This window comes from Rosa chinensis, chromosome 3 (genome assembly GCF_002994745.2).
Source record: "Rosa chinensis cultivar Old Blush chromosome 3, RchiOBHm-V2, whole genome shotgun sequence".
Taxonomy (NCBI): Eukaryota; Viridiplantae; Streptophyta; class Magnoliopsida; order Rosales; family Rosaceae; genus Rosa; species Rosa chinensis.
In genome coordinates, this window is record NC_037090.1 from 21,153,690 (window position 1) to 21,170,757 (window position 17,068).

Consider the following 17,068-nt stretch of genomic DNA (forward strand, 5'->3'; position numbering starts at 1 on the left):
TAGAGAAGCACCCAGCATCGGCAAAACCTTCCAAAACACTAATGTTGTTTTGGGATGAGGATAAAAGATGCAGGCCAGTGTTGGCGGCGTTCCTAGTGTGTGATGGGTCAAAATCTATCATCTCTCTGTAGGGATAGAACAAACTCATATCAATCGTACATCTCAAGTATCGAAAGATATCTTTTACACCAATCCAATGGCGTCGCGTTGGCGTAGAGCTAAACCCAGCTAACAAGCTCACTGCAAATGAGATGTCTGATATTGTGCGTTGAGCTAAGTACAATAATGCGCCTATTGTACTTATGTATGACACTTTTGCCTCTAGCACGTCTTTGTCATCATCCTTTGGATGAAGATGATCCTTTTTAGGATCAAGACTACGGACGATCATGGGGGTGCTTGAAGGCTTAACCTTGTCAAAATGCCTAAGCATCTATCAACATGATGCTCAAGTTCCAAACCGAGACATAATCGTGTTCTCCCAAGATCCTTCATCTTAAACTTGGATTTCAAGTGTTCAGCGGTTTCCCTTAACTCTTTAAGGGCTTCCAATAAAGATCATGTCCAACATGAACTGCGATCAAATCCGGAACTTGTTATAAAAATGTGCGGGCATTTACATATCCCTTCCCAATCAATTAGTCACTTTAATGAGCGTTTCAACCTCATTGCAAACGCGCTCCGTGGTCTAGAGCCACTTGATTTGGGTAAATGAAGTTCACCGTGAACCTTCATGTATATTTCGTATCTAGATCTCCATAGAGGTATGTACTGACCACATTGCAAGCTGCATATTCAGTTATTCAGAAATTACCAAACTGATAAGGTAGTGGAGTGCAAAGACATCCATTATGAGAGAATATGACTCATCATAGTCGATTCTAGGGCGTTTTTGTGAGAAGCCTTGCGCCATAAGGCGAGAATACCATATCTTTTTCTCATCACACTTTCTAAAGAAGACCCATTAGTCAACAGGTTTTATGTTAGGAGGTGTTGACATCATTAGCTCGAAAACCTTCATCTTCGTTAGAGAATCCAACTTGACCTGAATCGCATTTTTTCATTTAGGCCTATTTTCTCTACGTTGGCATTTATTCATCAACGGAGCGTGGATCGATATCATCTGACTCAACAAACTCATGCACTATGAAATGCGCGAATACATCATCAATCATGATAGAGTTTCTATCCCACGTCTCATGTACACTAGTGTAATTTTCAAAGAACTCTATATTCTCATGAATAGGTTCTGATGTTGAGGTGTCCCCAACGATAACCATAATCCGGAAGATTCTCATGAGACGGATTTTGAGTGTCAAAGGATTGAATAGTGTCAAAGTATCATTCGAACCCACAAGCCTTCCATACATCGTAGCTGGGGCCATGGCCTGTAACGCTAGAGTGCCACTCTTTATGGCGTTGGCAATATGCCTACCTCTGCATAGGGTGGCGCTACATCCTTTCGTAGGGACGTCCATCCTTGCAGGCATATTTGCAGCAGATATGCGTGATCTGGTCACTTAGCAGAGATCGAGATGAGACATAGTGGGGACATGCCACGACAATTCCTATCGTTCTTGCTGAACATCCATATTCTTATCTCCCCCTAACGACGGGAAGACTGTCTCATCAAAGTGACAATCCGCAAATCTAGTGGCAAAGAGATCACCTAGCAAGGGAATTAAGTGGCGGACGATTGTTAGAGTCTCAAATCTAAAGTAGTTGCCCATTTGTCTGTAAGGACGTATTATAGTGCGCTATGGCGGCACAATTGGCACATAAATAGCACACTCAAATATGCGTAAGTACGAGATACCAGTACCAGTCACTAGCTGTATCGCAGAGGTAGATTGAGTAGCGATGTGTCGTAGACGAATTAGTATAGCTGCATGCGATATTACATCATCCTAAGCAGATATAAGGAGATTGGTAGGCATTACCAATGTTTGGGCTACCATCATAGTCGTTTCTGCAAGACCATTTGAGTGTGTTTATGGGAATATGATGTCCAACATCTGTCCTAATGCAATAACCATTGAAAGTCTTCGATGTAAACTATCTAGCATTGTCAGGTCCAATTAACTGAATAGGATGATCCGGGGAGTGAGCCCGTTGTCATATAATATGTGCTAGGAGTGTAGTATAAGCAGCATTTACAGGTGGACAATGGCACACCACTTGACCAGCGTGTTTGTGTATCAACCAATATCATGAACTATTTAAACGTTCACAAGTTGGTCGAATCAGTCCACAGAATCCCCACGAATTCTATGTAAGAACAAAATGTGTATGTTCATATCCTTTGCATAGGACGGTCTCAGTCCTAATTTCCCTAAAGAATGGGCTTTGTAAAACTAGCGATAGGCCTTAGAAGTAATCAATGAGAATTTTAGTTGGGCCTAAGCGTTTGAAATGCTATTGGAAGAAAATTTGGTGATTATAGCATCACCTGGGCGCTATCACCATGATGGACACCATCCATGGCGTCATGGATAGGGATTGTGCCATCCCTAAGCCGGTGGTGGCGTGGACTGCGGAGGCACCAGAGGTAGCAGCGGTGGTCACACTTAGTCCAGAAATCAACTTTTGATTCATGCTTTGTTTTGCTTGAAAGAATGGATATCCATGTGAAGTCTTTAGTAGACGGATCATCATGACTAGGATGACCTATCCTGTTGTGACAAAGCCAGTATGTGTCCAAATCTAAGAGATCTTCTCTCATAACTTTATTGGATTTAATAGTTTGAATAGTGACATAGAGTCCATAAGAGACACATAAATTTCTCTAAGATGCACCTTTGTTCGCAATCATTAGAGGTATTCCAAAAGAACTCATTTTCATTCTCTACATGCATTCCGCATGAAATCCGTTGGCTCGAATGGCTCAATAGGGTTTGATTCACCCTAGGAGCGTAGAGAGTTTTTGTGACAATAATTAAGGTGCCATTTGGCAAATGGAATTTGGCGTATTCCATGTCCTTGAACTAATACTGATGGCCCAGCCATCGTAGTCACAAAGTAATATGCTTAGAATCAAAATAGAGTCATAATGAAAAGAACTCGAAATTTTATTCATAAGCCAAACAGAAATACATCATTGTCTCTTTAACTAGAGAGAATCTAATCCAAAAAACTAGCTAATTCTTTCGGTAACTCCAAAATAAATATGACCAGGTGAGTAGAGAGATGTCGGTGGAGCAAAGCTCGCTTAAGTACCACTTATCTCAAAATCTTCCTTGACATCATACTCATTTTGGATGAGCCTATGTGTAGAAAAACTAAACTAATGACATTTACTACAAAGTATATGGCAATTGCCTATTTCATCTCTTGGAAAAATAAAGACTTAAACAGAATTAGTGATCTATTGATCCCAGTCAAATTTAAAGTCTTCAACCCTTCATTCTATATCATCTTCTTGATCTTCTTGTTCCATATAGTGAGCTTCTCTTGCTTCACAATATGCTTTGTAGGTGGTGATAATTTCTTCACGATCTCTACAAATGTGTGCCCAATGACCGGATACTCCATTTTGGGAACATTCATCTCTGTGCTCAGACTCTATTGATTGAGGCACTTTGAAAGCATCATTTGGATGGCTCTTAGTGTTGGTGGTGCCATCAACATGGCCAGAGGCGTTGCCTTCCTCTCTCTCTTTTCACGTTGACCTCTTCGGTTCCGTGTCCGCCTATTTTAGTAGTTAACTTCCTCATTAGAGCAAGAATATGGACCAGAACGTCTAGAATTGTCCCTAGATTTAGGGTTTCGCTCTTGGCGCCCTCCCTTAGGGGTGTGACTATAATTGGACTCCGGAATATGCTCTGTTTCCACGGGTCTCAAATTATAGTTCTTCACAAGGGTATTGTCATGCTTTTCAGTGACATTCATAGCTCCAATGAGCTCATGAAACCTTGTGATCCGTCATGCAATAACATCGATTTGATAGTTCTTAGCAACCATCAATGCAGAGATGAGGAAGGTAAAGAGAGTCCTCTCAATCAACATCGCATCTGTGATATCTTTTCCACAGAATTCCATTAAGGATTTAATGCGAAGTGCTTCTGAGTTGTAGTCAATAACTGACTTGAAATCATAGAAGCGTAGGGTATGTCATCTCACTTTTAGTTCAGGAAGCAAGGAGTCACGAACGTTGCCAAATCTTTCTTCGAATGAGACCCACAGCCTTCTGGGGTCTTCATCGTTCATATACTCATATTGGAGCGAATCATCCATATGACGAGTCATTAGGATGATGGCTTTGGCCTTATTTACCTCCAAGGCTGTTCTATTTGCTTCCAAAGCTTGAGCTTTCTCAACAGTTAGCACATCCTGGCTAGGCTCGAGAATCATATCCAGGATTCCATCAGCCTTGAGATGCTGGGCGGACATCACGAATCCACTTGTGATATTCAGAGCCAGTTGATCCCAATGGAGCGAAGTCCAGTTTGTTCAGGTTACTCATCTTGAAAGAGAACAAGAAAGAGTGTTAGTTTCAGAGCGAAAAAGGCTACCATGAAAACATATAAAATTTCTTAGTGTAATCGCTCTCAAGAAATTAGGGATTTCTAGCGTAGTCGCTTCCAAGAGGTATTGGTATTGGATCGCTTCTAGTGTAATCCTCTTTTTTCCTCCTTCTTTTTCTTTTTTTTTCTTCTTCCAGTAACGTGGGCCTACTGCCCCCCTCTTTTCCTTTTTTTTTATCTCTTTCTTCTCTTTTCTTCTAATTTGGGCCGCTTCTTCTGACTTTGACCGCTGGGTTGGTCCTCCCCTTTTTGTTTTTTTTTTCCTTTTCTGGCAGTGGGCCAGGCCACATCTCTTCCTTCTTTTTTATTTTTATTTTTATTCTTCTGGGCTACAACTCTTCTTCTCTTTTTTCTTTTCTCTTGGGCTGTGTCAGTAGGTCGCGTGGGCCTTCTCCCTTCTGGGTTGCTCCTCCTCCTCCTTTTTTTTTGGGGGAATGGATCTGACGATTCAAGGATGTGCAGTAGTTCCGCAGGCCGGTCTGGTCGATTTCCGACCGGTTCTTGGGGTAATTTTTCCGGTTCCTAGATTCTTAAGTTAAGGCTCTGGTGGTGACAAAATTTGACGGTAGATGGCGGTCTAGAAGGGTGTGAACCAGGCAGTGATCTTTTTTTCTCTTCTGAGGGCCGGTTCGATACTTTTCCAGCCGGTTCTGGTGACGTCGCCGGAGGTTTTGGGCTCCTGGGATTGAGAGCTTCATGGTGGGGGTCGATGTTGCTAGGGTTTGAAGGCTACGATTTTAGGGTTTCAAGGTTAGGGCTTCGTGCTGATAACGTGTTTTAGGAAAACTGCAATTGAGAGAGAATTGAGTCGTGCTTTCATTGATAATAGGAGCCTCTTTATATAGAGGATTACAAGCATAGAGACAGAGTTGTACATGGAAATATAATCGTACATTGATTGGATATCTACTAAGATTCTCCGACATTATCTCTAATACAAACCATATTACAAATAGAGCAAGTAACCTAGAGTTTAGGCCAAACACATATTCTGGATTTACTTGAACACTTCTATCTTTAAATTCTCATTTTAATGAAAAGCATGTCCATATGGAGCTAATTGGACAAGAAAGGAAGATGAAACTCTTTGCATTGTGTTCATCAAAATGTTCGAAAACTCTGATAAAGGTAAGATCCAAAAAGAGACCGGCATTTGGAAATAAGTAAAGCAAAAGTTCGAAAAATTGTTGAGCAAAAGTTCAAAGAATTTTTCAATGACACTCCTCCAAATGTTAGAAATTTTGAGAGTTGTAAATCTCGATGGCAAAAACACATTTTCCCACAAATTCAAGAACAAAAACACCTATCCGAAAATGTTATAAAAAATACCACATAAATACCTCATCCAAACATACACCTTAAGAAAAAAAAAATTTGTGTCAAAAATTATTTTTTAGTCTAAATTAAAATATTATTATAATACAATAAAATGATAAATTTGAAAAATATAATTTAAAACTATAAAATACTTGAAAATGCTAAAATTTAGCCCTGCCTTACTAGAGATGGTTCACTATTTCATGAATAAAGAATAATATTTCTGGGGTTAAATTATTGCCCTGACCCTAATATAGCCCTCTCTTATTGGAGATGGCCTTAGTGGTCTTCATTAGAAAGACTCATTCTCTTGTAGATCGAAGAGAGTTATTTTTGACCGGACTATAATTTAGTCCCAAAAAATATTGTACTTTATTCAAATAAGACAGAGCTAAAATTTAGGCTTTTCAAATATTTTATAATTTGCCTTTTGTTTTAATCGGAAATATTTTTTGATTTTTTTTTTTGAATAAATTTATGACTTTATATAAAAAGAAATATGTTTTTCAAATTTAAGATTTTACTTTATTATAATAATATTTTAATTTAGACTAAAATTTATATTTGAGATAAAAATTAACTTTTTAAGGTGTACGTTTTGGATGAGATATCTATATGGTATTAACGTATTGTTGATAACATTTTCAGATAGGATTCTTCATAAGTAAATTTCTAGATTCTCAATTAGATTTAGTGTCGATGTTACAAAACTAATAGTCTTATCAAATTTTCAGGTAGAAAGTTTGAATGGCATGTGGATGTGGATGTATTGATCAACTTCCTAGAGTAAGAATAAAACTTTTGAGAAATGTGATTTCTGTAGCTTGACGAATATATGCACAAATCCTCTGCCAAAGTTGGGATTAGTTTTTGTCAATAGTTGTGTTCTGTGCAAGCAATCTACATATTCGGTAGCAAACTATTTATTATGTTCAAATATATGCCTGTGAAAATCTAAAGTGACGCTTGCATTCATAACATGCAACTTGGTTAGCATGAGGGATGTTTATCTAGGTTACGGTGAAAACTGGGATATAGTTTTGGATTCATGCTGGATATGTTACATCATTAGACGTGTCAAAGCAAAAGAATTGCTTTTGTTGTTTATCATACATTACATTTTGGTGCTATCATTGTGTGATATATACTGTTCAAGCGCAGGTAATAGTTAGATTCTATTTCCATGAGTATCATAATCATCTCATTCAGTTCAAGTTTAACTTGAACATGTTCCACTGCGTGCGATATTTATGCGATGTATATTGTGCATATAAAATTTTATGTTTTTATTTTCTTGACAATAACAAATAAAGTTGTTTGTTCTTTGATGTTAGTTTGCAAATGAGAATTGTCTTATGTGGATACAATATTTATCTGTGATTAGTGATATAAGAAATGTCAATGAAAATTTGTGTTTCCTTTTCTGGATGATAAGTTGTATTTCATATGAAAATGATCGTTTGTAGGTGTAGTTCGATTACCTGATTTCCCCCCTTTGTTTCCTTCTTCTTCCTCACTTTGCATTTTGACCCCATTTCATTTGTTATAATTGAAGCTAATACTTGCTTTACTCCACAACTATCACATTTTCTGTCATTTTTTTATATTAAATTTTTATTCTTTTGTTTTCTATTTTACAATTTACTATATTATCCCTATTGATCAATTACATTTCATAATTTTTTAATATATAAGGGTTAAATTAGTAAAAAAATTCATTTTGGAGAGCAAGCTCTCTTCTCTTAATAATAGGATAGATTATTAGTTCTGTTTTGCGACATGTTTCCTTTCTTTTTCACATATAATTAAGAAACCTTTGGGATGTTGTACTTGCTGAAATTGGGGGCAGATATCACATTTACATGTGGAATTGAGCAAGTATACACAACTGTGAAGAACTTGAAGAGACTACTATTTGAAAGTATTGATTTTCATGCATGTAAAAATGTTGTTTGCTTTAGTATTATTGGACTTTTGGGAATGTGGTTTTTGTAGATGAAATGTTGTTTCTACGTACTACTGTAAGTACATCATAATAAAGAGGTCAAGCATTTAGCATCTGCTCCAATCCTTGCTCCAGTGGCCATTATACCTAAGCCAAAGCAAAAAAATGAGGATGGAGATTTGAACTCTAGAGACTAAGCTAGTATTTACTAATGATATGTAACAATAACAAATCTCGCTGCATAGTGCAGGGAATCTTTCTAGTATATATACATTCACAATAGATTGCTTCTTGCTTCATACAACTACGTACAATCAACAATATTTTTTCCTATTTTCAGGGGCGGAAGGATGTAGGAGGCTATATGGGCTCAAGCCTAAACAATATTTTATGCCAAATACCCTTAAGTATATATATCTATCTTTAGCCCATACCAGCCCAAAGAAGAAAAAAATTATCAGTAAAAGCAACGTGTATTCCCAGTCTCCCACAACAGCTCATAGCTGCACACTACTCAGTAGGTCAGATTTGTGCGTTTCGATGGAGCCTCACACTACTTATCTTCGAAAGCGAAATGCCTAAAGCAATCCACACCCAAATTCTCTTCTTGTGGAAAATCTCACCCCTTGTTGCCAGTGGCCTTAGTCTGAGACGCAGACCAAGGAATTTCCAAAGCAATAAGAGCCTCACACTACTTATCTTCGAAAGCGAAATGCCTAAAGCAATCCACACCCAAATTCCCTTCTCGTGGAAAATCTCACCCCTTGTTGTCTAGTAGCCTCAGTCTATGACGCAGACCAAAGAATCTCTAAAGCAACAAAGAACCTCGCACTAATCTTCGAAAGAGAAATGCCTCAAGCAATCCACACCCAATTTCCCTTCTTGTGGAAAATCTCACCCTTGTTGTCTAGTAGCCTCAGTTTGTGACGCAGACCAAGGAGTCTCCAAAGCAACAAGACCCTCACACTACTTATCCTCGAAAGCGAAATGCCTCAAGCAATCCACACCCAAATTCCCTTCTTGTGGAAAATCTCACCCCTTGTTATCCTGTAGCCTCCGTCTGCGACGCAGACCAAGGAAACTCCAAAGCAACAATCTTTCTTTCAATGGAGCCTCACACTACTTATCTTCGAAAGCGAAATGTCTCAAGCAATCCACACCCAAATTCCCTTCTTGTGGAAAATCTCACCCCTTGTTGTCTAGTAGCCTTAGTCTGCTACGCAGACTAATGAATCTCCAAAGCAACAATGTTTCTTTCGCTTTCTCGTAAACAATGTATGAAACTCTATCGATCTCTCTTGTTTTGAATTTTTGATACATCTTTGTTCTTCTTCCTGCTTTGTTTTTTCCCAATGGAGTTTTCTTAAAGAAATTGCAAAAGGAGAAGCTTGCCGATTCTGTTTGCTACCAGTGGCGGATGTAATTGTGAGTTGGGCTTTTGTGTATAAGTTGAGGATTGGGATTGTTGGGACTGCTCTTACTATTGGTTTTGCTTGGTGAGTTGGGGGCTATCGGTTTTGGGTTTGTTTGTGTACACTAATTCTGGTGGGTGTTCGGAAACATCAAACAGGGACTGGTTTTTCAGCTCAAGCAGTCAAGCTTTTGTTGGGCTTTGGAATTTCTTGATGCTTTCTTTGGCTTCTGATTATGTTGTGGTTATTTTTTTATTTAAAGATGTGCATTCTGTGATGCAGATTAGAGAATTTTTTTAGAGTTTTGGTGATAGTGTCTGGGTTTATGCAAAAAAAATAAAAAATAGTGGTTGTTTTAATTAGCCTAAACAAGGCTCAGATTTTAGATCCGCCACTACCTATTTTGTCTCAGTCGACTTGATTATCAGTGTGGATTATGTAGAAGAAGCGAGCCTAGAACTATAAATGACGTTAAGCTAAAACTCACTTAGTTACAACTAATGATTTCCACAGATTATATTTAATTTATTCTTGAGTCGTTAACCATAATATTTTCCAATACGTAATCCGTTCACTGGTGAATGGTGATTATAAACTTGGTTCCAAGCATGTTCATTTTCTTATGATTGGCTGTTGTCCTGTTGATCTACTGGAACAACTTCAAGGATATCATGTATCCCGTAACAAATTTCATCAATTCTACAAAGGAAACATTCCAGTTAGGGTGTTGTCTTGGTTCTCCTATTATTAATAATATTCGGGTGTGGGGCTGAGCCTCCCAGTTAGGCTGGGTTCCAAACCCCTTTCAAAAAAAAAAAACAAACAAACAAACAAAGGAAACATTCCATTAACTTGACCCGGCCAATAAGTTTACTCCCTAATAACATATTCCATTCTTGTGTTCTCCATCTTTTGAATGAATCTTGGGTTATTGTGGTTTGAATTTCGTAACTTTAAATGCTTGTTTAGTAATTAATGTTTAAATTGTAATCATTTTTCGACATTATTAATCGTTGCTAAAAAATGGACGTGTTTCTCTCATGCAATGTCAATTTTACTAACGTCTATCTCACTTTAATTCATCTAAAACATATTCTTGTAAGTAAAAAAGCATGTTCGATTACTTACTAAGGTCAAATATGAAAATACAAAACGAGCAACTAGTTGAAGCTTTTTCTCATATCTAGGCATTTATATGACTATGTACCATGTAGCATATGAGAATTTAGAGCGGTTGCATTTAAAAAAGAAAAAAGAAGATGAAAGATGAGAAAGCCAACGAACATGGAATGGAATCTTTTCTGAAGCAGGGAATGTTTTTCTCTTTGCATATGGTTGAACTGAATAAAGTTGGAACTGACCAATTCTCATGAGGCTAAATACCTTTTGCTTAGAATGTTGTATTCTATAACATCCACTTTTAAAAGATGGTAGTCAACCAGATTTTAATTGCCAAATACACCCTTAATCCTGTTAAATCTACATGATGCAACAAACAACATACATCAATAACCAAGATCAACTCATATAACAACATATCAAGATCAATTAAACCAGCTGCACAAAATCCATATGAATATGCAGAATAGCTTTCCTAGTGGAACTAGGACTCCACCTGAATCAATGGCACTTTGAGTCCCTGCAGAAACAACTTGACCAAGGTTAGACATCTTGAGCAACTGGAACGAGGATGAATAGCAGCAGAACTAAAGCTAGAAGCCTTCTGTATGTCAACACCAAAAGCTTCAGAATGGGGCTGAACTATATGCTAAAAACCGGTGGTGAATACATGGACTTTGCTCCCTATATATATTGGCCAAAACCATGAGTTAGACTCATCCCATGTTTATCTAGATAGGAGACTTAGAATTTATCACAAATACTTGATGTAATACAGGTTGATTACTAATGAGTTTCCTACTTCTATTGAGAGATACACACCTCAATAGATAACCAAAATTAGAGTTATATTCATGTACTTCTTGTTATTTACATAGGATTAAATCAATTGGTTTTATCACAATGTGATTCAGATAATGTTAAGTCCACATATTCTAACAAATCCATATGGAGAATCTGATAATTAACTAAAGAGAAAGTGTTTTCTGCTTAAGTTACTGTTCTTGGAGACTTGTTTGTTTTATCATGAAAATTAGCAAATAAGATTGCTTGATTAAACAGCAATTATGGGATAAGTGTTTCTCAAACTTATAAAAGTAATAAAACTAACATATTATAATCGAAAATTCTATTATCGACGGAAACAAACCGACCCAAAAAAAAAACATAGTGTACACCATCTAATTAAATGTTCTAATGAAACTGTTATCAAATGTGGAACAAACATATTAAACAGAAAAATAAAAGATACACCATCCATTAGTGTATGATAGAAAATACCTACTGTTTATGATAGAAAAACATAATCTAAATCACTTAACTACTATGATCAATCACAATCGCATTTTACGAGAAAACTAAATTTGTAAAATGAGATAATTATACGTTTCTAATTTCGGGCAAACTTATTGTATTTTTTTCAAGTAAAAATTTGAAGGAAGAAACCACCGTTTCCATTGACCATAGCTCATACCCTTTGGTCGTGACTCGTGACTTCTTGGGTGGCTAGACGAAATGACGAAACTACCCCTCGAGAAAACATAACTGCCCCAACGGTGAATCCGTCATTGAAGCATCCCGAGGAGGAGGAGGATGAGGCGTCTATTGCAAGAAATCCTTTTTTTTTATTATCCAATCCTTGTTCATCTCTCTCAACTGTATAAATATAGAACAATCACAAATTTATAAATAGAATCCAAACAACTTCATGTACATATTATAAATAGAATCCTAGTTAAAGAGAATTAGGGGGAATAGATTTGCCAATTTCTTCCCATCTCAAACTCCTCCTCCTCTCTGCGAATTTATCTCATTATTCTTGCTTCCCTCTCTCCCCTTAGAACTCTGTTCCTCCAAAGAATCGGAGATCAAACCCCATTGCCCCATTTCTTGTCAGGAATCGCTTTTCTTGTTTGTAATTCCAAACCATCAAGTGGGGCATTCTGAGTTCTTGTTCGATTCCGATTCTTTCTTCTCAGGAGCAGAGGTAAATCTTAATCTATCTGTGCTTATGTTTCTGATTTTTCTGGGTTTTCCAAATGGGATTAGAGCATTAATATCGTTGTTTCGTGCTGCAGGGTATTGAATAATTGATTCAAGATGTTGGGGAGCTTGCTTACCAGATGTCTCATGTGAGTTTTGTTCTAACATGAATCAAAGTAAATTGGGTTGTTTTTGGTATTCAACTTTACCCTTTAATTTCCTTTTTGGATTGATTTTGTTGGATATTTGTCTGCAGAATGTCTTTTGGGTATGCATACCCTGCATTTGAGTGTTACAAAATCGTGGAGAAGAACAGAGTTGAGATTGAAGAACTTCGGTTTTGGTGTCAATACTGGTACGTGAAATCATGTCTTATCATTCATTATGTTGGGTGCCATGGTTGCCATAGAACAAGTCTTGTAATTTGGTTTTTGTAACATTAGAGAACAAAGAGGATCCCGTTCAAAAAAAAAAAAAAAAATCCAACTTTTGATGTATTAATCATGGATTATCATTCGCAATTAATTTTTCGCCTCAACATGTGTCGATATTTTGTATCAAATGAAAGAATAGTTCGTTGACATGTCCTAATTTAATTTCTTTTCATACCCTTATTTTCATTACGAGGCTAATCCGAAAGGCTTGGCTATACAGTAACTTTTTTGAATTGTACAGTTGCTTTATGCTCTGTATGGTCTATTACCTCACTATGCATTTGATTAATGTATACATTAGTGTCGCTATCGATGTGAACGTATCACCAATTTAAAACACATTTTTGGAACTTTCGCAGAAGTATATTTCATTGAATGGAATGCCTCCCTCTGCCATAGTTTTACATATAATGATAGCTCTTTCACTTGAAATGGGAGAGTGATGATAGAATTTAATTAAGAAAAGAAATGAAAGTGGGAAAGTGATGGTTTTGGTCTCAAAATATCTGTAATTTCCTTGACATCCAAACAGTGTAATAAAATATACCTTCATGTTACTGTTGCAGGATTATTGTGGCTGCGCTTACAGTTCTTGAAAGGCTTGGAGATGTATTCGTTGCATGGTAAAAACCTACTCTCAAATTCCATGATAAAACATTTTGATCTGTATGCTTATGAAAAACTCTCTTTGATTTTTGAAGGTTGCCCATGTATGGTGAGGCAAAGGTTGCCATTTTCATCTATCTTTGGTATCCAAAAACCAGGGTAAGAAAAAAATAGACCGTTACTTAAACTGTTTACATTCGAACAAGAACCGACATGATCAATGGTCCAGATAGGCTCGAGAAAATTTGGATAAATTCTGACTAGTACCATTTGATTGATTATGTAGGGAAGTGGGTACATATACAAGACCCTGTTGAGGCCTTATGTATCAAAGCATGAAACAGACATTGACAGGAAAATACTGGAGATGAGAGCAAGGGCATGGGATCTGACCGTTTTCTACTGGCAAAACTTCGCCCAATATGGGCAGACAGCTTTCTTCCAATTCCTGAATTACATGGCTGCTCAATCATCGAAAATGACCAAAGCCACAGCTGAGGTAACATTACAATCATTGCATTACAATCTCAACTTTTGGGCATTGAAATTCATGTATACATGTGTTAATTGATTGAACCAACCTTGTCAACCTTGCAGCCGGTGAATGTTCAGTCGAATGGCTCCGCTGCAAGCACAAAGCCGAATGGCGCTTCAAAAGATGATTGATTGGATTGGTAGAGAGACATTGTAACAAAGAAAAATAGAACAAATCTTTGAATATGGATTGAGAACACTGTGTCTCAGAATATTCAAATACATAATTCAAATTCAAATTCATTCCATTCTATGCTCAACTAGGCAAATTTCATTCCATCCTATGCTCAAAATATATACACACACACACAACAATGAAGAAGAAGAAAATGTTAGGAGAGTTGGAAGCAGGGGAGTAAGCGATGGAGGGTTCGGGAGAGAAAGGGGAGGAGGCGGTGGGTGAGGAAGGAGAGGCAGGGGGTGCACTTGAGCCAGAGGCGGCGGAGCAAGTGTGGGCCGGAGGGGCCGGAGGTGGAGGACATGGGCTGGAGGTAGGCCCAGGCGGCCTGCTTGACAAGGCGGTTGCGGATGGAGATCTCGTAGCCGGAGTTGGTGGAGTTGGGCGACGGGGACTGGACGGCGGCGAAGGAGGAGGAGGGGAGGAGGTCCTTGAGGGAGGTGTAGGACTCGGAGAGAAGCTCCAGGTCGAGCTGCGGCGGCCGATGGCGCGGCGTCACGGCGCCGTTTTGGGGTGGGAAGCTGCAGCTGTGGCGGGGCATATTATTGGTGGGAGTGGTGGGACTGGTGGAGAGGTGGCTGAGCTTGGTGGCGACGACGACGGAGGTGGAGATGGAGTTGCGGCGGCGGAGCTTCCATGAGGGGTCGAGTGGGCCCACCAGGCGCGGCGGAGCAGGGAGGGCGGTGGAGTCGTCCTCGTCCATAGTGAAGACTGAAGAGGAGAAGGAGAAGGAGAAGGAGAAAACGCGTGCTGTGTGGAAGAAATAGAGAGGGGTGTTGGGTTTGGCGGGTTGCGCTAGGCAATTATTCGTTTGGGGGGTTTTGTCTCTCTCCCTGGTCTCGGAATAAAAAACAATTAATTTAAAAAGGAAAATAAACAATTAATTTAATTTAAAAGGAGATTTTTAGGGTAAAGCAAGTGTGTGCGGCTCGCCGGGTCTAGTAAGCAATGTGTGCGGTCCACGTGGACAACACAGTTGCGTTTCAGATGCACATGATTTCGTTCTGCTTTGGATTTGTGGCTAAGGTTAAGAATCCGTAACTTTGATAATGACGGAAGCTGAGTGTCTCGGTGAGATAGATGTTTTTGGCCTTCATTCTTCGATTCCGTTATCTATCCCTTTTTAATTTTTTATAGAAAAGATTCAATTTAGTCTTTTGAACTTTAGACCTAAAATCAGTTTAGTTCATCTTTTTAAAAATTAATCACGATAGTCCTTATACTCTTAAATGACATCATCAGAGTCCAAAATTTAGATATGGGTCCAAAAAAGACGTCACTTGCTGAGTTAAAGCCAACATGATGGCCCACTTTTCAGCCTTTCACCCTCAATTTAGACAAAATGTCCAAACTACCCCTTATTACCTTTGACTCTCAGTCTCTTTTCGTCCTTTTCTTCTTCTCAACCCATCTCTCCGACCCAATTTCCTTCTTCAAATCCCAATTTCACTCTGCACCCAAACCCTAATCAAAGCCCCAAAACCCAAGAGCTCATCTCTCTCTCTCTCTCTCTCTCTCTCTCTCTCTCTCCCTCCTTTCTCTTTCGTCACCTCCACCATGAACTCAACCAAGATTCACATCCTAGAAGTTAAAAATCAAAATCAAATCCCAGCAGTGACGTACGAGACCTTGACATTGTTATAGACAAACATCGCTAGTAGATAGAGCTCACCGCTTCTGTTTCCTGCTTCTCTCTCTCTCTCTCTCTCTCTCTCTCTCTCTCTCTCTCTCTCTCTCTCTCTCTCTCTCTCTCTCTCTCTCTCTCTCTCTCTCTCTCTCTCTCTCTCTCTCTCTCTCTCTGTCACATCCATGGCTTTGCTGACTCAAGTCCTGCGCGTGCCTCTCCAGCTCGGTGCCCTCCACACCACCCCTTCTTTCTACTCCTCCACCACCTCCTCCCTAAGGCCGCAAAGTTCGTGATCTCCAAGGTCGACGATATGATGAACTGGGCCCAGCGCGGCTTCATCTGGCCCATGACCTTCGGCCTCCCTTGCTGCGCTATCGAGATGATGCATATCGAAGCTTCCCGCTACGATTTGGACCAATTTGGAATCATTTTCCAGCCCAGCCCATGCCAGTCTGATTGCATGGTCGTCGCCGGTACTCTCACCAATAAGATTGCATGATCCTCCCTCCCTCATTCCTATTTGCTTCAATTATTGTTTTAGGGTTTTGGATTGAATCCCAAATATGTGCATGTGATTAGGAGCAGTTTGGAAAGTTGGATTTTGTCTAGGTTGAGCTCAGTTTGATATCATTGGTATGGGATTTTGTTGGAAGTTGATGAGGTCGAGGAGGGTTTGGAGTGGGTTGGTGGCGGTTGTGCTCTGTATTGGGGTGGTCGGTCGGAATTGCAGGTGTAGAGAGAAAAGAGAGGAGTGTGATTAGAAGAAAAACGGGGGCGAGCGGTCGGAGGAAGGTGTGGGGGAGGATCTGGATTAGGTGGATGATCGGGTCAATAGAGTGGGTAGTGGCGGTGGCCGCCTGCAAATACTCAGATTTGGGCAGCTTTTAATTGGATCAGATTGGGGTGGGGATTGACTTGAAAAAGGAAGAGGATGCCGACATTTTATCAAAAAGATTGACTGGTTTTGATCGAATTGAAGAAGAAGCAGGAGGTTCAAAGGCAAAATGTGCATTTTACCCTTCTTGAAGGGTCAAATACTGAAAAGTTGGACCCTATGTAGGCTCCAACTCAGCACGTGACGTCATTTTTGGACCCATATTCAAATTTTGGACGCAGGTGATGTCATTTGATAGTATAGGGACCATCGTGATTAATTCTTAGAAAGAGAGACCAAACTGATTTTAGCCCTAAAGTTTAAGGGACTAGACTGAATTTAATTTTTTTTTTAATTACAAAAATGGTGATAAACTGTGCTACCACTCCGAGCTGGGACATGATTTGGATAAAGCTCTACTCGGAGGTGTTTTTCACAAGAGGATGATCGAACGCTAGACCTCTTTGAGCATCCAACTCATATTCGCCCAATTTGCAAACCTAGCCAGGTTTCCAC

At 39.1% G+C, this 17,068-nt stretch overlaps 2 protein-coding genes across 2 annotated transcripts; one reads left to right on the forward strand and one right to left on the reverse strand.

Moving 5' to 3' along the window:
* Positions 1-12,041: 12,041 nt before the first annotated feature.
* LOC112191297 (HVA22-like protein i) lies at positions 12,042-14,133 on the forward strand. Its single transcript, XM_024330622.2, has 7 exons — positions 12,042-12,303; positions 12,395-12,448; positions 12,556-12,654; positions 13,300-13,356; positions 13,435-13,498; positions 13,626-13,838; positions 13,937-14,133. Exons 2-7 carry the CDS (start codon positions 12,417-12,419, stop codon positions 14,003-14,005), a joined length of 534 nt encoding a protein of 177 aa, XP_024186390.1. The 5' UTR covers positions 12,042-12,303; positions 12,395-12,416; the 3' UTR covers positions 14,006-14,133.
* On the reverse strand, positions 14,041-14,895 carry LOC112191296. Its single transcript, XM_024330620.2, has one exon. The coding sequence runs from the start codon at positions 14,752-14,754 to the stop codon at positions 14,206-14,208; it is 549 nt and encodes a 182-aa protein (XP_024186388.1). The 5' UTR covers positions 14,755-14,895; the 3' UTR covers positions 14,041-14,205.
* Between the last annotated feature and the right edge of the window lie 2,173 nt (positions 14,896-17,068).